The sequence below is a fragment of the Pieris rapae genome, chromosome 18 (genome assembly GCF_905147795.1).
Source record: "Pieris rapae chromosome 18, ilPieRapa1.1, whole genome shotgun sequence".
In the NCBI taxonomy this organism is placed as follows: Eukaryota; Metazoa; Arthropoda; class Insecta; order Lepidoptera; family Pieridae; genus Pieris; species Pieris rapae.
In genome coordinates this window covers 2,922,105-2,946,733 of record NC_059526.1, presented here as the reverse complement: position 1 = coordinate 2,946,733, position 24,629 = coordinate 2,922,105, and the positions used below count along the sequence as shown (strand labels likewise).

The window sequence follows — 24,629 nt, the reverse complement described above, 5'->3', positions numbered from 1 at the left end:
TCGTCCTAACAAATTCTTCAGCTCTTATAATGAAAAAGTATAATTTTAAAATTGAAAGATACTATTAAGTTGATTGGATTCTTAAATTGTAATTGAAAACATAGATATAGATAAAGAGATCAAATTTTGTACTCTAAAGAGTGCTTCAAAAAAGATTAGGTCTTCGTGGTAAATGTAAGTCTAAGAGTCTAAAACAGTCCCTCGAGACAATTGCAGGCTAATGCGGTGACTAATGTACTGCAATACGCTAAACGTGTAGTATCTCGATTAACAACTCATTGTCTATACACAATGGACTGATCTCATTTATCCTTTTTGTTAACGTCAGTACTAGATTTTTAATGAAACCTAATTTGTGCAATAATAACTGTGTAATTGCATACAAATTGTAAATGGGCACTATATCATAGACATGTTCAGAAATTAAATGTTATTGGAATTAATAGTAGTTTTATACATATATAGATTATTTATAAAAAAAGGAAAGAGAAAAGAGATTAAGATAAAAACGATTTGTTTTGCAATTAATGTTTATTAAATCGTAAAATTGTTTTATTACAGGTGAAGGACGCCGACAGTGAGAGTCATCGCCGGTCAGACTCCGGCCTTGAAGAGAAACTGTAAGTAAAACTACTGTTATGGAACTTTACTAACTCATTTGAATAAAACTACTTTAATGGATATTAACGTAATAAAACGTAAATTTTCAAGAAAGCTTAATAATAATTACCTTATAATAGCTTTCCAAGATCTGACCACCAATTAACACCTTCCTAAAAGGAATACATTATGTATTCCATTTTTCGAAATTTGACTTAACGACCTTTGTTAAAAATATGTTCTAGAAATCTGACTCGGCATATGAGCATTTCAAATTAGATTTTTTGTACAAAATAACTACGATTCCATACGTTTAATTGTATGCAGAATGTTTATTGTCTAATTTGAACTAAAAACCTTGAGTTTTTGCTGCTCAACAATGTACCTCATAGTTTTTATGGCGTTTGCCAAATTATAGGCAATTTTTCGATATTCTGGGTAGCATATATATGTATAGAAACCTATATTATTTTAAATCTAAAGTTAATCATTGAGATGCAAAGTGTATTCAATGTTTCATAGTAGTAGCAAAGGGTGTATCAGTGTATAGGAAAGATATAGATTACAGTTTTCAGAAGCAAAAACTAAGAAGTAAGCGAATAATAAATAATTTGTTACCAAAGCATACAATATTGCGTACAAGATTGTCATCATCAAAATACCGTTACCACATTTTACTTGTGAAAAATTAAACTGTTCGCGTCGCTTGATTGTCATTGGTTGACGTTGACCAATCATAATGATGCAATGCTATCGGATGTTTTCAATACAGTGAATCCCTGGTAATCCAGCACCCCTGTAATCCGATGTCTTTTATTTAATATCAAATATATTTTCGACAATCATCGCCAATGTATGATTGATTTTTTTAGTAAAACTATCGTATAAATATAATATAGACTATCGTGTTGAATAATTTACTAAAATTGACATATATAATAAAGTATGATTTGTGCTTCAAAGTACATAAATATATCATTTATAATCAAATTTTTTTTTTATAGAATAGGAGCAAACGGGATAAACTTAATTATATATTATGACAAATTATAGACGATGGGATCTGTAATTTGTCAGATTACAAGGGACTCTTTTGTAAAAAAAAAATATCCGTAAGTAGGCAGTACCCTACATTTCAACAAAATCGATAGTCTGACATTACCCTGCAAAATTTTTATTCGTTCGATTAACGGGGGTCAACTGTAGTTGACATTTCAGCTTCTCAGTCTATTTGCTGTATCTTTTATATATATTGTGTATGTATTACTTATGAATTGAAGAGCAAAACGTGGTTAGAAACATAGGAAGTGTACAACCAGCTAACCACATCGTATTCCGCACATCGTGTTATGCAATGTTTCGCATTCATACTCGTTTACATTATCTTACTTGTATCTCCTTCGAACCTCATTAATTTTATTGTTAAGTATCGTCTATCTTATATTAATCTCTATGCCTTCTTGTAAGTACTTATATACCTTAAACGATTCCTTATAAAGGAAAGAATTTTTCAATAATTATGTATTCAGCATCGCTGTACGGAGTAGACGCAATAGGTAATAACGTAGACTCCACAATTTGTGTCAATGTTTTATAAAAAAAAATACCAATTACGATCCCAGAAATAGCGAACGTCGTTTTACCGTTTATGGGACCTCTATCAAATTAATTAGCAAAAAATTATAATATTTGACGTAGAAACTGTTTTGTATGTTATAATTCCCGTCTGTCTGAATGCTGTCTCCGACACTATCGACATATTTGTATGTTCGCAGAGTGAATTCACAGTACTTTATTATATTTTATCGACGTCCTGGTGGACAGAAAAACTGTGTCCAGTTTGTGTTCCCACCACACCAACTTCTATTTAAGATTATGTATACAATAAATAAATAAATAAATTTAATGTTTCTCGACATTATCGTATTGACATAGTCTGTAATGATAATGTATTTCTGTAATAAATAAATAAATTTTTACACAATTCGACTTTTCTGCTGAATTGTTTTCGAAATATTTCATTCATAAATATTCAAAAATATGGTTTGATAGTAACGAAATTTACCTAACAAATACGGGCAGTTAATCCTCTAACAAAGGTTTGTCACATTCTACGTAAAACATCAATTATACATTGTATCGTTACCGTAATGCGTAAGTTATATGTTATCTTACACAATGATACATAATCCATGCGTGTGTTCAGGAAATTATTTTCATGTAAATACGATACGTTGATGGAATACTCAATTAATGATTGTACGCCCTGACCTTCATGATGCGTTTTCTTTAATTATAAATAGGCAATTAGAATTACACCATTTTTATTTGTTATCTATGATCTGTACCACAAATCGATCGTTGCTAAATCTGTATTTCTAGAGAGGAAGTATTTATATGAAAATTTTGTACATTAAGTTAGTTGAAGTTCCAAAATGAATAAAAGGCCACGCTTAAATCAATCGGAAAACGATTTCAGTCACATTAAAAGATTGTACCCTATTTATTGTTAATTAATTGTATTACTATACTTTCTGCTTATACTTTCATTTAAAACCTTCATATGGAAAATTTAAACAAAAATTGAATAATGAATAAAATTTTACAGCCATGATCTAGTTACATAGTAAAGCATCTTATCTATGCTAGAACAGGTGACATAGGAAACAACTCATTACGTTTTTATCAGGCCATTGTCTTCGTTCGCTAATCGCTGTCAATTGGCACGTTTTGCATCGAGTTGTTGAGCTAACAAGTGTATAATGAAATAATTTTAATCATAATAATAATGTTTTTTATTAATTTAGTTATACAAACGCCTAAAATTATGTGTCACAATGTACACCTATGAACGGTAAAAAACGAAATAAACTAGCTGCCCACTGAAGTATTTCCGAACCAATTTGACTTAGGGTCCTTCAAGAAAAGAGCGTACCAATTCTTAAAAGACTGGCAACGCACTCGCGAGCCTTCTGGCATTGAGAGTGTCGATGGCGGTATCAGGTGAGCCTCCTGCCCATTTGCCCTCTGTTCTATAAAAATCCACATTTCTAATTTTACATTTACTGCCAGTTCTCAAATGTTGTAGAACGGAAAGAGGAACTGGGAATAAACAATCCGCCACTCTTTGTAATCGCCAAGGTTTTTTTTTGTTTTACGCCACGTTTGTAAGGAACCATGTATATTGTGTTTGAGTCTAATTTCGTATTTACAAAAAAGTAATGTCATATTAGTAAGATTTCCTCAATTTTATTTGAAATCATAAAACAATAATTTTAATATGTTCTTACTGTTGTAGCTACAGAATAAATATTTTGCGGTATCAAAAGTGTTTACTTTTTGCTTTGACAAAGTCGTCATTTATCTGAATCTACACCAATATTTAAAACAAAAACAGTGGCCAGGCCTCATTTCTCTATCTGTTTTATAATTACTTGTAATAACACACGCCAATGATTGTTTTTTGGGACTTAGCCCTAAGGATATTTATTTAATTACTATATTTCCTTCCGTACAAGCTAATAGACAGATAGTCCATTAGTGTATAGCTGGAGATCAAACCTTTATTTTGGTTCTAACCTGTTTTTTTATGTTCATTATCAGCACGATATAAAGTTTCACTCACTTTAAGATTGTAATAAATTACCATTTCTTGTTTGATTTTTTAGTTATTAATTCAAGAAATAAATTTCATAATATATTTTAAACACATAGTTCTTCGAATATAATATATCTTCAATTTTGAATTTAATATTAATAATAATAGAAACAAAAACAAATTAATATTTTTTTAAATTAAAATAAATAAATCAAATAATGTAACATTGCGATTAAAAGGTGTGGAGTGAAAAAAAACTATCGTAAAATTACTGCTGTCTATGTGATGCATACTGTTTTGCATACTATGCAAGAGGGAAGCTCGGATATCTTGATCATTCAATTTGCATATTAATTATTTCTGTACCAAAAGTACTTTACTATTGTATAAATTATTAAAGAAATTAAAATGTTTCTTATTTGTATAGTATTTTAAAGCAATACAAAAAATAAATCTCACTTTTTTATGTCAAGTGTGAGTAGCCACAGAGCAATTTTGTTAATAGGCCTTGTTAGGTTAAAACGAAAGTTTTAAGCTTAGTGATTTTGAAAATAAACTCGATATTAAGTCACAAGAGTAATTTAAAGCATTTTATCGCAAACCTGCATATCACGACTCGCGTGCGTGCGTTTTCCGTTACTATTTTAAATTATGCAATTAGTCACAGCATCGATTTTATATAAATTACGTAATTATTCAATCAATGGGTTTGATAATACGCATCCTTTTGACTTATATTATACTCAATGAGCAATAAAAAACTATGGAAGTTATAACATTATATTATTATAACATTGTTCTTAAAACATATAAACACTTTTTCCAGTAGCAGTTATTTGTGTCTTGCATCCGTTTCTTTGATCATTTTTATTTCATAGACAATTGGGTTATCAGCCTTCTATCTGATACATGTCGTTGTATTTTGGATTTGATTCATGTTTTCTTTTACCGTACGAGCGAGTGTTATTTGTGCATATAGCCAGAAAGTCTATTGGTCCACAGATGGGAACGACCTACTAATAAGGGTTTGGCTCATAACTTCTCTTACTTCATAAACTAAATCAGTCTTCCTAGCCTAATTTAGATATAATTTCGATTACTTCTCATCTCAACGTAATAATTGAGGAATGACTCTCTCATTTGACTCGGTAAAAACAATGTTATACGAATATAGTTTGAGTATACAAAAACAATTAAAATATAAACCAGTTTAGGCAATATTTTGTATGAAAAATGAGACACTTATTTTAATGAAGTTCGGATTTTATCACAGTTCTCAGAACTAGAAAAATACTGAATACGGATCTAACTTATTAAATAAAAGAGAAGGTAATGTAAAATATAAAGTTGGTAATGACGAGTTTATTTTTACTATTAAGATTGCGGATTCAACAAAAGGGCGTATTTGAATAATTTTACGATTATATAGATTGCGGATACAAGTCTTTTATCACCTCCATATGACGATCATAAAAGCAATAATTATATACATTTAAGATTATAATATTTTGAGTAAATCGTAAAGAGTACATCGTGACTGCGATCGTTCGTGACATCGGAGACCATACCGTCATAATATTGATTAAAATTGTGGTTAATTCATATTATTGTGGACATATATTAAATGTCTCTAGATTACAGTTAACTTTATTTTATAAACCAGTAATTAAAGTGCAACTGAGATTTTAGTCACTAAATATTCAAGGAGGAAACTCGAAAAATATGTTACATGAATCCCGTTTAAACCGTTATGCTTTTTAACTGATGATAAAAAGCACAAAATAATGCCAGTGACCAAAACTTGATAAGAACAGGCAAAAGTTCTTTAACCTTATTATTTCTCCTTTGTATTTGTTGCCGTCATTGCATTTATGCGGTCTGAGAAATGAATAATAATATTATTTATATTAACTAATAATATACATTACTGACATGACAAAATATTTAAACAATCTAGATTCTGGAATAATCTTGAATAGTTTAGTGTGTCACATTTAGTGATGATTATGTTTTTATATAAACGGTATAATATATGAAGCGTAGTTGATTTTGCGACTGGAAGATACGAATATTGCACAAAATGTGCGATCGTTGATGTCTTTTCTATGGGCTAAATGTAAACTTTTTAGTGCTAGCCGCTCGTATCAGATTCAGGACGTTAGAGAAGGGACACGTCAAAAATACCTATAACTACTACTACTACTACTACTACTCATTCATGGTGAATTTCATGAAAGTCGTTTAAGTGTTAGTCAGGGCCGTAGTAAGTCTATCCCTTCATGAAAAAGGCCTGAGTATAGATAGATAGATACAAACTAGTGGCGCTATTTACCATATATTGTTTAAAATTGTAATACATATTAATATTGTACTTAAACGTAATTTAAAAAGACTTAGCAATGTGTCTATTAAATAAATTTACTAAAAAGGTTTTTGTCCATATAGTACAGACACTAAAAAAGATAATTTACTATTTAATATTTACATCCGGAAGTGGCAGGAAACGACAAAGACGAGGTCATGCGAGGACAATACGATAAATAATGGATGCATAAAAGATGCTGTTTATAAATTCATTGTGAATAATTTGCGGCTTTCTTTAAACAAAAGTCTTTGTTTGACTGTGTAGATATAAAATAATCAATTAGTGATCAAAAGCAAGACGTAATACGAGCTTTTAAAATTTATCGAAATATCACAGAAACTTATTAATAATCAATTGGTTTTTATTACCTATGTATATAATACATTCTTTTATATATAACGAGGCAAACGCCCATGGATACTCACACTGCCAAAAGGCTCGCAAAAGGCCAGCCTTTTGGAAATTTGTACGCTCTTTTTGAAGGAGCCTAAGTCGTATTCGTTCGTCAATACTCCAATGGGTAGCTGATTCCACATAGTGCCTTAAAAAGTACTTTAAAAGGTGTGTAACGACGGATGTTCATGTTGTACGGATATAATGTTGTATTCTGCCTGGACGGCCAATTATGAATCTCAGCTGCAGGCATTAATTGAGCGCCTTGAGTTAGATTAAATGAATAGAGTAAATACATCTTCTTAGTGATCACTCATTAAAAAAACACATTCCCCATATCATGGTATAGAAACCGAATTCGGCGTCTTTAAAGATCAATTTATTACCTGATAAGTAGGTGACCTACGCTGTCCATACAAATTTAACAAGTGCTTTTGTTTTTAAATAATGTTTCGCGAAACTTTCACCGTTGTTCCAAGTATAAAGTACTTGGAACAAACGTACTACACGATGTGACCGATTTAGCAAGCATAGGAAAACACCTCTTTTTTTCGTTTGATTTTTGAAATCCTTAAGTAAAATAAAGAGACTTAGGTAAGTGGCATATGTAATTGATTTTTTTGATTCTGAAATCAGATTTAAGTTAATTATTCTCACGCCAAATTATCTATGTCAAACATTACTTCTTTATCTTTTGTTTTGTACTTCTATTGAATTCTTAATAACATGAAACTTTTCACCTTATTGAGTAAATCAATAAGGTTTTAAAATTATTTTGCCTTTCTATTTGTCAATTGTTATTTATGATTACTATGTAGGTAAAGGATATTGTAAATACGCTAAATTTGTGTGTTACTATATATAAGTTATACAATAAAGTCAAATCATCCAGCCGCAACAAGTTAATTAAATATTCCACGATTGATCAATTAAATGTTAAATAGAGAACTTATAACTTAAAAGTATGACAATGTATGCAATAATAGCAGAGTTTGAAGAGAAAGTGAGACCCTTAATGGGGGGTGTTGGTAGTAATGATTACTGTTATATCATCATCCCATAAACTTTATAGCTAGAGCAAATGATATAATTAAGTTTTAAGCGTAAAGCGGATGTATCTTTAGTCTTATTAAATAATATCTGTATTCAACACTTGTAATAAAAGCACTGAAATATACTTTACAGATTTAAAATCAATATAGTGGTATAATCCTAAGGTTGTTATGTATATATTGTGATGAAAGGTATGCAAATGAATATATACTATCTTTTTTCTCTTAAATGATTTTCTAAGACTTTAAAAATACTATTTTAATGACAATAGTATTTATTAGATTAGTAATATTCAATAAAATGGTAATATATCAGGAAAAAAACAACATTTATTTCCATGCAAACTTAACTACATTTGGCATTGTTGCTAAAAAAATATATTTAAAAACTAAATCACACGCTACCGCTTGTGACTGAAATCGCACTCAAAGGCTAGAAAGTAGCGAACGTGCACGGATTTAATTAAATACAACCGCTGACCGACCGATTTCCGCCGTGGCAATGAACCTGACGTTGAATCACTTGAACAATGATCCTTCATCATTTATTAATGTCGTGTGGGTGGAATTGAACACATATCGTTGTCATCTGATATTGAATAAAACGATTTAAAATTTTGCAAATTCAGAAGGACGTTATAAAGCATGACGCCGCGCTTACAATAGAGAAATAATTATTGTTTTTTCAGGTCTTCTAAGTCAGGAGTTAGTCAGGAGTTTCTCGATGTGCACTAATTTACTTTTAAAGGTCAATTCGATCAAAACAATAAAAATCAATAAACAATAATAATCAATAAACGTCTAATGGCAAAATTACAATTAACTTAACCAATTTCTTAATGACACTGGAAGAAACTAGCGTTAGATACAGGCTAGGCCTAGTTTAAACGCTAGTGGTCACAGAAGTATATTATGTATAAGGTTAACCACAGTGAATATTGTATATAGAATGTAATGTTTGTTTTGAGTCGAATAAAGAAATTTATATTTAAAAAAAGGAGTTTTAGAACGAGAGAAGTAGACATTGTTTGCTTCACACTAATACTTATTAGGAGACGTTAGTTTTGTTAATTTACTGTAAAAACCGAGGTCTGTTAACAAAGATTTTTTACGAAAAGCCATCATACAGTCATTTACATACTAGTAAGTATGTATATTAATACAGGAAAATTTTAATATAAGGGCAATACACTTTAAACTCCTTTGCATTATTTACATTACCACGAAACAACTTGTCATACAGACCTCTGCAGTGTTCTTCATAGAATAAGTTTTGCAATATCATTGTTATAAGAAGCCTTTGATGTCATACTAGATGTTACCCTCGCTTCTGAGTATACCTTCCTCATTACATTGTAAACAAATTTAGTGTTGTATTTATTTTATGTACTCAATCGTTGTCGCTAATTATATTGCTTTAGACCTGCTTGGAAAATGACTCAATAGACAAACGATAAAATCATTACATGTATACTACCTACATTTTGTCTTTTAAGTAGTACCCTCATATTTTAAGTTGAACGCCAAAAAATAATGCCATGATACAATGTTTTCATGTATGGTGCGTTTGAACATAATTTATGAATTATTTGCACAACATGTATTACGTGCTACTATTTAATATATTTATATAAATAATTTTAAATTGAAAATAATTTTGTTCTTTGGAGGAAACCCGTAGGAGTACTGTTTGTTGAGTACCCTACATGCCTTCGTACCGTTAATTCAGTTATCGTATTGAATTATCAAAACAATAAAAAATATATTTATCCTAAGTATACATTAAATTAGTACTATTAGGCACCTATCTGTTAGTGAAAAGTAATATTTCAGTCGCAAAATTTCTTGTTCACTTATATTTAACTGGTAACAGTACTTTGACATCAAAATTTAAATGAGTGTTTAACTACATATTATATTATCTTGATCTCAATAGAAAGTGTAAGAATACAGTACTTACGCCTACATGGGGTACAGTTACGTGATCGAATATGTTATAATAGTAATCAATACGCCTGTCTGAATACAATTCATTGAATACAGTATCATAAACTGTTATGAGAGTTTGGAAAAACTCTTATAATAATATTTTAGTAGTATTGTGAACGTTTCATTGATATTTTAGGTATATGAGTGTCTTATCAATCGAAACATATAGTTATTCTATTAGCTTTAATGAATATAACAAAAATATATAAAACTGTAGGTTATGATTGGACAAAAAACTGCTATCTTCAAATATTTTTACGTGTTTTAGTGTGTATAATATAAGTAGGTAATCGGCCTGTGTGACACACCGGTGTTTGGGTGCAAGGCATGTTTCCTAACGATGTTTTCCGAAGAAACGAACTAGTGTTGGTGGCACTAGATGTAAAGTACAGGCTATTTGTACATGTGGGTTTTGAATCTCAGGGATAAAAGTCGCACAACTAAGCAACTACGCCAATATTGCTATCATTATACAATATTTTACATATTTTTTTTAGTGTTTTTGTTAGTTGTAACACAAGTGACAGACGAAATTGTTATTACTAAATAAAAAGCATTTATTTTATTTTCACTGTAGGAAAATAAAATATACCTGGAACGTGTTTAGAGTCTCGATTACTGAAGTGCTCAGATGAATACAAATATTTACTACAGCTTGCAAATGATAGTGTAGGTCAATGAAATTTGAAGCGAAGTGCAAAGTACTCATGGCAGTAGGTACTTTTATTGGCACTTTACACTTTTCTTTATGCTTAGACGACTGGCTAGAGCTTAAAATGTAGGTAATTATTTCCTTTATACATATATGAAATAATAACTTACTATATGTTATGTGCCCCTAATACAAATAATTAAAAGAGGATGAAGGATGAACATAGCATTCAATACATGGAAACTACTTTTTATATATTTACAATTTATATCTTTTAGGGCCTGTTTCACAATGTCCGGATAAGTCCCAATTAAGCTATTTGTTACTTATTGGTAGGATAAACAGTATTTTTGCGTTTCACGACTGTCAGATAGCGCTATACGTCATGAATTGCGAAGTATCTTATTCGGAACTTTTATCTTTCGATTAATTTATGTGTTGAATAGCTATTTGGCACTTTATCCATACATTGTGAAACAGGCCCTAAGTGTCATCTATTTTAATAATTTAATGATACTAAAGATTATCAATGAATATTACCTAAAACTGTACATAATAATTAAAACTAAATAAATAAAACACAAAGGACAGCACCGGGTCTGGTCATCCGTATTCTAATTATGGTTCAATAATACAAAATGTTGAAATTTTTTCACCTTCACGTAAAAAAAAATATTTTATCTCAATAAATCAAGCTGGCACATGTGCAAGGAAGGCGTGCGTTGGCGTCGCACGTTGAATACTAAACACAGTACAGTCACCGTTAGAACAAAGTGATTATTATCATTAACAAGAAATACGTAATTTTCCTCATTAACATATGTTTACTTTGAAAAACCAGGACACTCACATTTTTTATCAAATTCTTCTAAGGATTTATGTTATTACTAGTTTTAAGTCACTCAATTACTATTGAACCCAAAAACTACGATTTTATAAGTGTCATCGCCTTAAATGAGTAAGTTATTATACATATTTGCGTATCTCTGTTAATCTTTCACTTTACTTTCACCTGAGATAATTCACAATTATTACAAACATAAGTTCACAAACGGATCTCGATTTTCCTACTTCCTTCTTAAATTATACTGTCATGTAATTGATATAATACATAATACAATTAGGTTAGGTATTTTGAATTTCTAGAAACTTACCAGGACTAGAACTTGATACTCTATAAAACCACTAGTGTTTTTAAATTTTCGCATGGGGTCCAAAGCTATGCGCTTCCTTATACTTGGGTACTAACAAGTCGTAAAGAACGATAGAAAAAGGTTAGGTTAGGTTAAAACCAAAAAAATAGCTTAAATTAACAAATCATGTTTGAATTTATGTTACATTATTGGATGGTACACCATTGCCGAGTGTCAAAAATATGAAGAAATCATGGAATTGTTTTAAGGTAAACCGTGATTCGTGATAAATTTATTAAAAAGCTTTTTTTACACATCACGTAAATAAAAAAAAATATGTTGATGCGGTGGCCTCCTTCAATATCACATATTGTGTTGTCCAACTAACTTTAGATTCCTTTGGATCTAGTTCGTTCATTCGTTCTATGGCGTTCTTCTATTTTAAGTGAGTCCATTATTTGCCGCTAGCTTATTATTTTTTGCTTGTATTACTAATTGTGTTAAAATTATATTTTATATATTTCAGCGTCTTTACACACATTCAAAAATATACTTAATGTAGATTAAGAAGCGTCTTTATTCCCCTTTTATATTTTCCCGTTACATATGCAAATAAAGCACGCAAAATATCTGGACAGCTTTATAATTTAAACAAAAACAAAATGAATACTACCAATTAATAAGCAATACCAATTAAAATATTTCACTGCCAATAAATTATTAACTCACGATTAAAAAATTCTCGTCGAGCATCGTTCATACAAGACAAGCCAATTTGTACAGTGACTTCCGGTTTATTCAAGCCTTCTTAGGGGGTTAAATCTTATCCATTTTATCTGGTTATAATCTGTAATTGAAGACTTCCCCAATATCTGTTTACATTTTGCGCGCGTCATTTTAAAAGCTTTATATAAAAGCCTATGATAAATATTTACGTAAAATAATTGAACTCTATAACAGTGTCTTTTATTAAACGCTTTTACTCACACAAGTTTCTAATATTATTAAGAATCATCACTTGAAACTTCTAAAGATCAGTATAAAAGATCAAGATCAAATAATAATTCGGAGAAAGGCTGATCAAACAAAATGCATTTTACCATTAGTAGTAAATTTTCATGTTATTAAGATTAGAAGAAATTATTAAGTTTTTTTTATTTTATTCAAAATGGAAATAGCTGATGTCGTCATTAAATCCCATTATAGCTCAACAGATAAAGTAAAGTCAGGTCATAATCGTACCAAAAGAATTGAATATCTTAAATTAATAAGCAATTTGCAAGAGCTCTTCCGTACGAACCGCCATCTTTGTCGACTGACACAAATATTGTAATTGGTTATTACTAAAACGGCGCTTGGTGAAATTAAATTGTATAACATTAAAATTATTATAATAAATTGAATATTTTCATCGAGAAACTTAAATTAAATCAGTACATATTATAAAATACATAAAATTGATACATATTAAAACCTTATTTTATTATTATTGTTTGAGTAGTAATGTTTATATTAATTGTTTACCCTCAATAATAACCATCAAATAACATCGGAAAATTGCAATGGTCTTTGAGATCTGAGATTTCTTTTAATGGCTTCATAAATTTAAGATTGTTGGAATATTATGTATAAGGAATAGAAACATTTTAAAGTTATACTTCATTTGGCGCGATAGAGAAAAATGATGAGATTGAATTTTCACGATGCGCGCGCACACCAACACCGAAATTCGACATCGTAAAGTTAGGTCTAGGTGGCATGGAAATCGATAACTATGTTCAAGTTGTATATTCTAGTGTTTCGTATCAGTACAATTAAACAGGGTGAATAAATTTATTTATGTAATATTTATATTTTTTTGGTGTTTTTAAATCAATTTCATATACGACGGTGATAGTATTTACTAATAATTTATTTATTTAAATAAAATCTTTTTGATTAATTTTAATATTTATCGTTAATCACTACTGCATTTTAGTTATTTTTTTTTCCATACACCAAAGAAGTATAACTTCTAGCGCGTGTACATAAGTACACACTCTTTTTTTTCTCTTTTGTTGTAATGTTTATGTCTCGTTTTTTTTTTATAAAATTTATATTGTGGTGTAGCCCTTCAGGCACCGACTTTATGTATGTATTAAGCAATAATAAATAAAAATAAAAATCTTAATATATAAAACAATGTTGGTTTTGAACGAAAACTGAAGATCGACTGAACCGATTTTCATGGTTTTCATTTATTGTATTTGTCTCCGAACCGAATAGCTTTTAAACAGCTTCGATACAAAATGTTCATGGATTTCGTAGGAAGTTCACCAACTGCTGCTTGCAAGCTGGTAAATAATATACAAACCCAAGGATTTCGAACGAAAAAAGTACAGAGCCTTATTATTTCTTATAATTCTAATACATTTTTCCTTTATTTTCAGAGAGAGAACAGTTCGCTGCTCATCGGTGCTTATCATAGCTTTAGGACTATGCCTTATCGCATTAGGCTTGTATACTACAGTATTGGTTATCACCGAGTATACAAGCCCGAAGCCCTGTCTTAGCGAAGTCTGTGTTGGTACTGGTAAGTACTTGAGTTACTATTTACTGATGTTTGATGACTACTACAAAATATCACGAGTTTACCATTTTTTTCTATATATATTTTTATTATTTATATATGTCGGTTAGTATAATTAGAAATACTGTATATTTGATTGTTATAATTACTAATTGTGAGCTAACTAGCGCAGAAGATGTACACTAAATTATATCGTAAAAGGAATACTCTGATACCGTTGCCAAAAGATGGCCTTGCTTATTTAAGAAAAAGCACCGTAACAATGACTAATGGAGCATGGCGCAACGTGTTTATTCCTAATGATATTTTTATGACTGAAGGCCTGTTTCACTATGTCCGGATAAGTTCCAAATAAGCTATTTGTTACTTATTTGTAGGATAAACAGTATTTTTGCGTTTCACGACTGTCAGATAGCGCTATTTGTCATGAAATGCCAAGTATCTTATTCGGAACTTATATATTTCGAATAATTTATGTGTTGCTATTTTTTAGCTATTTGGCACTTTATCCATACATTGTGAAACAGGCCTTAAATCTGTTAACTAAGTCCTATGTTTTGTGTAATCGGATTGATAAATTAACAGCTTATAATATTTTGTTGAATAAATCAGAGGTGATAAATAAAATAATTAATTTATATAAAATCTCTTTTTTATTAGAAATTCTACTGGCGTAACCGTATTTGTGCTATTTTGAGCTAAAAACCGATACATAGAATTGTTTAGATTCGTTGCGTTTATAAGTAATTAAATCTGCTAACGATAAACCAATTAATTCACGCGTAAGATGATAATTGATTAATAAGTTTCCATTGAAACAATCTATCGTCGCCACATCCTTAGCATTATAGCATTAGCAAAAAGTCTTGATTTCTCATAAAATCTGGTAGATTTACTTCATGGAATACTTATATATAGGAAAATAATAAGATAATTTTCCACACATAGTCATATTTATGTCAATTCATCTGCAGTTCAGTTTATATGTAAATATAATGATATTATTGGAACGTTATTGTGACAAGTTGGTTTCGTTAAAATTCAACATTGGTTTGACAAAATTATTTATTTAAAGGCCTAAAATATTGGTTCTTATATTAGACCAGTACTGCTTTTTATAGATTAACTGTTTTTCTAGCTTAGGCGCAAGCGTAAAAATCCCTTCATATTCAATATCGTGTACTATACACGTTGGAATAACATAATAATTAAGTAAATACATTTCCATATTATGTATGAGCTAAGTTATGTGGCATTTGCTTTGAATACCGAAAGAATGCATTGAAGAAGTTCCACCCCATTTGCATACGCATCTGCAATCATCACAACCGCTGTATTTATGCTGTAATTATGTAAATTACTCACGAATTCCTTAGCCATATGTATACAGAGCTTAGCATAATACGCGCTAATTAAAATCATCATAATACTAAATGAAAATAATAGATTACGCTTTTGCTGAGGAAGTCGGTTTAACCATTTGAAATTCAGGCTAGTCACTTTAAAAAATGCACACTACCCGTTTAAAAACTAACTTAATACACTAAAATCAGCTTATTAACAAATCAAAGCCTATTTAATATAAAATGTAATTAGCCAGGCGAGCAATGTAAAATATTATTATTAATAATAACGAATGCTAATTATATTGTTTACTCGAGTTGTTAGTGACCTATGATTTAGTATACAAATTAATTATTCATACCATAGATGGCACGTGTGAACCAATTAATTTTAAACTGCGCCATTTTCATCAATACTCTACTGTTATTGCATCAACCATAAGAAAATGCGCAGTGATATAAACTATCTCCTCATTCGGCTTTGCGCCTACGATTTACCTCTACAAGGTATATGAAGGTGTAATTAGTAAATCTTTTATATCACATTTAGGTTTAAGCATCTCCTACATTAAAATTGAAAATTTAATAACTTTCATTGCACGTAAAGGATAGAATAGTCAAGTTTGATTTAAAATGTGGTTCGAGATATGGGAAATATTAAACAATCAAAATGGTTGTAACTATTTGAAAGTTTTTTGACTATACATCAATATCAATGGAGGAAAATCCTATGGCGTGGGTTGCTTTAACATCCGTATCACCTTGACTTCCGTCGTTCCACGACTAAGCGATTCTTAAGGCAATTTCTGCCGCGCACCACCACGATGTGGAATTTGACTTAGGGTCCTTCAAGAAAAGAGCGTAACGATTCTTAAAATGCCGGCTGCGCGCTTACGAGCCTTCTGGCAGTGCGAGTGTCCATGGGCGGCGGTGACGGTGTCAAACTTCAGGTGAGCCTCCTGCCCGTCTGCCTCCTGTAACATAAATAATATTGTATGGCGCTGATTTTAATGAGAGTGACTAACAATTAGTGGTTCAACACGTGCCCACGTGTTATTAGGGACAATATATATTATAAACAAGTTCTAATGCGCTTAAATTCTTTGGAAACACCATAAATATAAAAACAATATGAAAATAGATCATATTATATTCTATAGTGGTCCTTTTGACACTTATAAAATACGGGTTCTTTGTTTATAAAATATAATTTTATATATTATAACTAATCGTTGTGATAATAAGGCTTATAAATGGCCGCAAATTTGTGGTTATTAATTGAAGTGGGTATGTATCTGTTACTTCATAATTTATAGTTTAGAATCTACGTGTTATACTAAATTAGTATAATATTAACTTTTACAGTCAAATAGACAGCTATAATACTTTATGAATACTTAATTACTTATTAACATTCACGGAAATTATGATGGTTTGTATATTTAATAATTTAAAATTATTGAATAAATTTGTACGGCATACATCCGCTGTATTATTAGTGCATGTCTTGAGACTTCAAAAAAGGGCACTTCATAGATTAGGCAGACGTTGATTAATATATGAGCTATTAATTAATTTCTGGCAATCTTTGTAGAAATACTATATTTGCATTCTGCATGCATTTTATTGATTATGCTAAAGGTGTAAATTGGTGAATGGTGATGACAAACGAAATAATACATGCAGATTATTATTACCTTCTAAAATATTGTTATATTTTTTTTGGTATAGAGAAAATTTTATAAACGAATATGTATTGGAAAATTCTGACGCCCAAATAGACAATTACAAACTAACGATACGAAATCAAAATTTAAAGAGAACTTAAAAATGCGATCGGGGCTATTTGATTTGGCGATTAACTTTAACTAACTAAGCTTTTGATGTGTTAATTATTTGGAGATATGCAATATCTGCAGCGTTCTATAACTTACAGTAATTATTATTTTTCAGCATCAAGAGTTTTATCAGCACTCAACAGAGATGTGGAACCATGCACAGATTTCTACGAATTCGCATGTGGGGGTTGGATTAAGAAGAATCCAGTACCAGAATGGGCGACTTCCTGGGACCAACTGGCGAAGCTTCGAGAGCAGCTGACCTCGGACCTGAGAGAAGTGCTGGAGGCTGGTGATGGAGAGGATCTACCCAAGAGTGTACTTAAAGCGAAGGCATTGTATAGGACTTGTATTGATACTGGTATGTGCTTGTTATTTTGTATCTTTTTTATAGTTTTTACTTTCTAAGTCAGTAAATATATTATTAACATATTAATAAACGCACTATAAACATCAATTAGATAAAGAATGTACAATAGTAATCTCAGTATATATTATTTATTTATTTATTTATTTATTCGGAAGCCAAACAGAAACATCCTTATAATAAAAACAAAGTCAAAAATAAAACACAAAACAAACACACTGGACGCATCCACAATAGGTTACACTTATACAACCATATGATACAAAAAAAAAATGACAACAAAACACATAATAATAGAGTTAAGACATTAACAGTTGCTTTATTTTATTCTTAAACAAAGCAGTAGTGGAGTGCGAAAAAGGGTCAATGTTTTTGATAGAATCTAAAGAAGAACACATCCTGTGAAGAGGCTCTGATCTTATATGGATTATTTTTGCAGACAAAATGGAAGCTGAAGGTATCAAACCTATCCAAGAACTGTTAACTAATCTCGGTCTACCACCGCGGCCTCCCAGCACAGTTAGCGCCAACTTCACCTGGGAAGACATTTCAGCTAAAGTGAGACGAAGACTGGGACTTAACGTGCTGATCAGTGTACAGGTGGCGGAAGATGTGAGGAACACTAGCAGGAACCGCGTTGTGGTAAGTTTTTGGAGTATTTCATTATACATTGGTTTATTTATATATTTATTCTTAAAACTAAATAATAATTAGGTTTTAGAAAACTTAACCCAGAATCGATGAGATTGAGGTATTATATATAATATTATTTTTGTCTAATAAGCTACGAGTAACTTATATGGGTATGGGTTATTTATGGAAATTTTATTTTCACTTACTTTCCTTCAGGTTGTTTTTATAAGCTTCTACTTATTGTAAGTCCTAAAACAACTGGAATGCTAACAAATAAAAAAAATATGACCTTACAACTTGTATAGATAGATATTTATCAAATATATTTAAATATACGTATAGATATTATATTATTTATTTCCTGATCCACTAATATTTTGTTATCGTATGTGTTAGTAAATATTTTTAACACTTAGTATGTATCAGGAACCTTCTCCGATAAGGGCCTCCTCCAAGGCTTGCTATCTTTCTCTATCCCTAGCTATTTACATCCATCGGGGACCCGCGATTTTTTTAGATAATATTTCATTTACTATATTCTTTTATAAAATGTAATAAACAGCACATAAAAGCAAGGAAATTGTTTTTAATTTATGGCAAATCGGAAAAACGCAATATAAGACTGAACCTAATACGTTCGTGACTAAATAAATGCAGAATTGAATGGAATCACATTCTATTACGCCCTCAAGCCTTCAACTTTCAGAGATATTCTAGTGATAAGGCGAACATCTTTTAGCAATTAATATTTGATCGTAGGTTTATTACCTCCGACCGTACGCTTATTAAAATTACCCTTTCGAGCGCAAAGTTCCAAAAAGTACTTTCACTTCAACCGTATTACGTAAGTGTGAACTTACTACGTACTTTCATACTTATGATTATTATTCTTATTTTATTCTATAATCTATATGAAAATTAAACAATATTAGTTTCGATGTTTTTCTTAGCCAAATATCGTAGATACATAAAAGGCATGAAAATCAGATGCGTTGTTAACTAAAAAGACGTTATTTTATGAATGATAGGAATTTTTTTTTTTCTATTCTATGGAGATTCATATATACCAAAATTCAACGAAGTATGTTCATTGATAAAAAACAGTTAAGTAAAAATTTAAGTAAGACATCTTGTCTCTACAATAGTTTAAATAAAACCCTTGACTTGCATAATCTTACATACCACAAATGTAAAACAACGTTAAACTATTGGCTCGGGACACTCAACTATAACAAAACAGAAGCATTGTTAAATCCTCTAATATATTTTTTTAATTAATCAATGTTTATTCTTAGACTTGTTTCGTCTTTCACACACACACACACACACATAATTACACAATCATCATAATACTCGAGGGTACATCACAGTACCCTCGTTTTTAAAACCAATTGTGTTGGTTACCATTGTTGAAACTTTGTAAATTTAAAAAAGAGAGAAACTTCCCTATCATAGGACTCTGACTTACTAGGGAGGCCTCAATCTGAATTCTATAGCTAAACAAATAAAGAATTTTGAATTTTGAGCCTGGCATTTGATAGCTAATATTTTAAAGGCGAAATCAACTTTTTAATATGGGGTAGGAAATTGCTAGACTTCTTACATATTACTCAATATTAGAAGGTGTGTGAATTGTATAAGTGCTGAACAAAAACGAACACATTTCAGCATTGTTTTTGTTATATATATATGTTGCGTTCATTTAAATGCCTTTATAAAACATAACTCTTCGATAATCCTGTAAGTTGTTATTGTAATCAAATAGTTCGTCCCGAATGTTGTCTGAGCTGCATCTAATATAAAATACAATGGAGAAGATTAAAATTCCGACCGTTATCGGCTGGATCAGCACAGTTTCGTGACGAACTGCGTCCTTGTGGATCATCCTGAAGCATCCGTGTTCATTGTTACTGAGATTACGTGCACCTTAGCATAATTCATTACAATATGTAAATCCTTCATTTTATTTTTAGTTTAAGAAATTCTTGTGTAGTATATTTAAAGTATATTTTTTGTGTTATTCCAGAGAGATATATCTTAGTGATAAAAATCAGCTGTAATGTCACTTTCAAGGCGCAATATATTTATGTAATCTTCATTTTAAATACATTGCTTACCGATACTACCGATTCAGTTTAAATAAATTAATATCGGTGCTGTCTAGAAAAACGCTCTCTCTCTCTTTTATTTCTGCCTTTTAAAATTTTTCATTGTACCTGTTTTATGTGTTAATTTTAGATGTAAAAAAAATGTTTATTATCTTATACTAGCAGACTCGGCCAAGCATTGCTGTGGCTAAGGTTTTTGTTATATTACATAGTAGTAAATTAATCAAGGGAAACCGTAGGAGAACTTATGTGAAACGTTGGTACCACGACACGGACCTAAACTAAACTACCTTTAACTCAGCGCCATCTGTTAGAATTGTATCAAATAATAAACAAATGTTAATGTTATCGTAATTTTAGTAAGGATGCCTATTTTTTTTGAAAATGAAATATAGCCTATGTCACTCAGGAATGATGTAGCTTTCCAACAGTGAAAGAATTTTTCAAATCTGCCAAGTAGTTTCGGAGCCTATTCAATTCATACAAACAAACAAACAAACAAAAAATCAAACCTTTCCTATTTATAATATTAGTATAGATAAATATGATTTTATTAAATATTTGCGTTAGCTCCAGTATAAACACTTATACTTTGAGTTCAATATGTGTCATTGTCAATGTGACATAATTCCAGATTGAGCAAGTGACCCCTGGCTTCAGCGAACGCTACCTCCTTCAGCCTGAGCAATTCGGGCAGGAGTTGGAACAATACCGCAAGTACATCAAAGAGATGATCACCATCGTAGATCCTGAAACTGATGCTGAGAAGTTCGCTAATGAAATCATTGAGACTAGCCAGAGTCTAGCGAGGGTGAGTATATTTTAAACCAAATTTTTCTTATAAAATTTACATTACTCATAAAAGTTATTTTACAAATGTCCCATTTTAGCGATTAACGTTTAATTACAGTTAAGAAGTATCTTTATCATATCATACTTATAACAAGGTGGAACATAAGAAACGGCTCAAATACAAGTCTTTACACTAATTTTCACTTTGGAGTAGTCTTGGTTCAAGTGCACAGTCGCAAATAAAAAAGATAAGTTGGCGCTTGGTAGATAGTGCTGCTTCCCTCACTCAACAAATAAGTTTCGCAATACAGCGAGCGAATGCCAAAGGGACCAAAATGAAATTTGTTTTAATTTTCTATGTATCAATTTTAATTGTTAATATTATTATGTAGTTTAAGATAGTTGTATATACCTACTGTATTCATTATACACAATATTTGTGCGTTGGAATTAAAAGCTAATTTACTTATCGAATGATTTCATAGACTTGACATTATAGGGATCGCTCAAAATGTTACTTTTAATCATAAGCTTGCTACTATCCTAAATATAGTAGATATTAATATAATATAAATATATAATTTAGGGCCTGTTTCACAATGTATGGATAAAGTGCCAAATAGCTATGCAACACATAAATTATTATTCGAAAGATAAAAGTTCCAAATAAGATACTTCGAATTTCATGACGTGTAGCGCTATCTGACAGTCGTGAAACGCAAAAATACTATTTATCATACCAATAAGTAACAAATAGTTTATTTGGAACTTATCCGGACATTGTGAAACAGGCCCTTAGTGTTTAAATATTAATCTTAATAATAATTTAAAGATAATGACCCCAATGGAAGTCCGCCGTAGTGGTACACACCTGTTCCACGATGTAAGCGTGTCTCAGTTCGTGCAGGGAACTGGAGCTGGTCCCGCACAATGGAGTGAGGTATGTTGTACATATCTATCATATATATGACCGAAGCTTTATTAGAATTAGTACATTTATTCAGGACATTAAAAACATTTACTAGTTCTCAAATCAAACGCATAGAAGGGACGAGACTGCTTAAAAGTTAAAACTTTGCGTCACGAATAAAAAAAAAGATTAGAAAGATTTATTTTATCAAAGGCTCTTTGCAAAGTAACACGTCTATGTTATTCGAAGGACTCTATTTGTTGCAGTATTTAAAATAAGATTTGAAGGTTTATAATGCTATATAATACTGTACCTGACAATCATTAACCAAATTCCAATTTTACTGATCTTTTTGTTATTTATAAAAAAGATTAGATACAGCCAGTGACGCTACAACCTATTTAAAATAAATAAAAAGCTTCATTGTCCCGTTACGCTCATTGTATGCATGCGCCACGTCGTACAATGAGCGTAACGGGACAGTAGAAGAGATATCTCTTATACTCGAACACAAAGTATGCAATAATTGCATTAATGTTTTGTTGACGTTGTCACGTAAAACTAATATCCGTAAACCGACTTGAAGACAACCAATTTGTTTTAACGAAGATTTAAAATGTTACCTTTACATTTTTTATATTTAAAATGTGTTCAGCACGACTGGGACAAGTACCTGAAGCTGGTTTTCAGCAACACATCAGTGGAACTTCATCCTCACGAGGACCGCCTTATCGTCATGGACCTGCCCTATCTTCAGAAACTGGCGACTCTACTCTCAACCACTGAACCGGTGCTTATCGGTAAGATATAGTTTATATACGGTAGATATTTAAGCTTAGTATTCATAGTCGAGACTTAGGGCTGAATATGACATAGGGATTTTTCAATTTTATATGTGAATTTTGTATTACTCCTATTTGTCAACTGCGGTACTCAGTAAATTAGTGTCAGCAAAAATATTGCAAATAATGTCTTAATAAATAATTTTGGACCTTTAAGGTGTCATTGTTAATTGTCTACTATCATCAACTGTCAAAGTGGCGTCAATTCGTTTGAACGTGGTCTAACTCACGGGTATTGAGAGTTAGTGCGTTAAAATGCCCAAAACTATTAAAAGCCTGTTAAGAAAAGTTATTTACAATACGATTATTTGCCGGAAATGGACTCAATCAGACTAAATAACATTAGCTTCAGACAGAATTACATTTCGACAGGCGTTATCCACTTACTCTTAAGATACATGGGAGTGACATTAGCTCACGCTTTATCACGTGATTGTTTTCATAGAAATTCGTTTAGTGGGTCACGCCAGTGGAAAAGTGACTTTGTCTCAAGCCCCAAGTGTATAATTACTGTTGCTATAATCATAGTAAAATTTGGCCCCCAGAGGAGGTTTATTATTTTATTGGTCGGGCTTTATCTGTATTTTTTTGTGTGTTCCTTTAGTTTATATTGAGTAAATAAAAAAAAACTCTTCAGAACGTTTCATCTGGTGGAGTGTATTCTCGACTGTTTCACCAATGACACTGACCTCATTTCGTGAGCTCGGTTTCGAGTTCAGTCGTGCAGTATACGGGCTTCGAGCGCGTGCTCCAAGATGGAAGACTTGTACCGCCAACGTTAACGCCAACTTCGGTCTTGCACTGTCTTATCTCTACGTTAACCAGCATTTTGATAATGCTTCACGGATTAAGGTAGAATTTTATATAAACATATTATTGAAGTTACAGCTACAATTTATAAAAAAATGTGGGTAGTGGTTCATAAATCAAAAATTGTTTATAAAGCTCTGAATGAGGTTTGAGTTTTGCTTTAGTTTTTATTATTTTATTTTTTATCTTTTTTTGTTATTATATATATTTTAATTTTTAGGTATTATTTTTTGTTTTATATTTTGTGCTAAGGTATATCTCTCCAAGCACTCAGTTTTTTATTTGGTAACATGAAAATGTGGGTAGTTACATTATTTTCTTATTGTGGGTTAAATATACTTAGATAGGCAATTGTTTAAGTATATCTCTTGAAAACCAAGGAAAATGTTATCAATTCAAATTGTAATTTTCCTATACATCTTGTAGGCGATAGAAATGGTAGAAGACGTACGAGAGGCTTTCGGACAAACGGTCCGCCATCTTGAATGGATGGACGGAAGTACGCGAGATCGTACTTTACGCAAATTACGTGCGATAAGGAACTTTGTGGGATTCCCCGCTTGGCTATTGGAGAAAGCTAAGCTGGACCGGCATTATGAAAAGGTATGTGTGTAATTTGTACTTAAATTTATTCG

At 31.0% G+C, this 24,629-nt stretch overlaps 1 protein-coding gene across 2 annotated transcripts in view; it reads left to right on the top strand.

Moving 5' to 3' along the window:
- Positions 1-24,629, top strand: part of LOC110995178 (neprilysin-4) — a 39,139-nt gene that overhangs the window by 10,082 nt on the left and 4,428 nt on the right. The window contains exons 2-10 of one of the 2 annotated variants that reach the window (XM_022262227.2): positions 562-620; positions 14,212-14,354; positions 17,648-17,893; positions 18,339-18,541; positions 21,275-21,451; positions 22,265-22,372; positions 22,998-23,142; positions 23,822-24,036; positions 24,421-24,597. In XM_022262227.2, the coding sequence (XP_022117919.2) occupies positions 562-620; positions 14,212-14,354; positions 17,648-17,893; positions 18,339-18,541; positions 21,275-21,451; positions 22,265-22,372; positions 22,998-23,142; positions 23,822-24,036; positions 24,421-24,597 (1,473 nt within the window). Of the gene's footprint in view, positions 1-561; positions 621-14,211; positions 14,355-16,831; positions 16,982-17,647; positions 17,894-18,338; positions 18,542-21,274; positions 21,452-22,264; positions 22,373-22,997; positions 23,143-23,821; positions 24,037-24,420; positions 24,598-24,629 lie in introns of those variants that run through there. The other variant, XM_022262236.2, reaches the window with a different exon arrangement.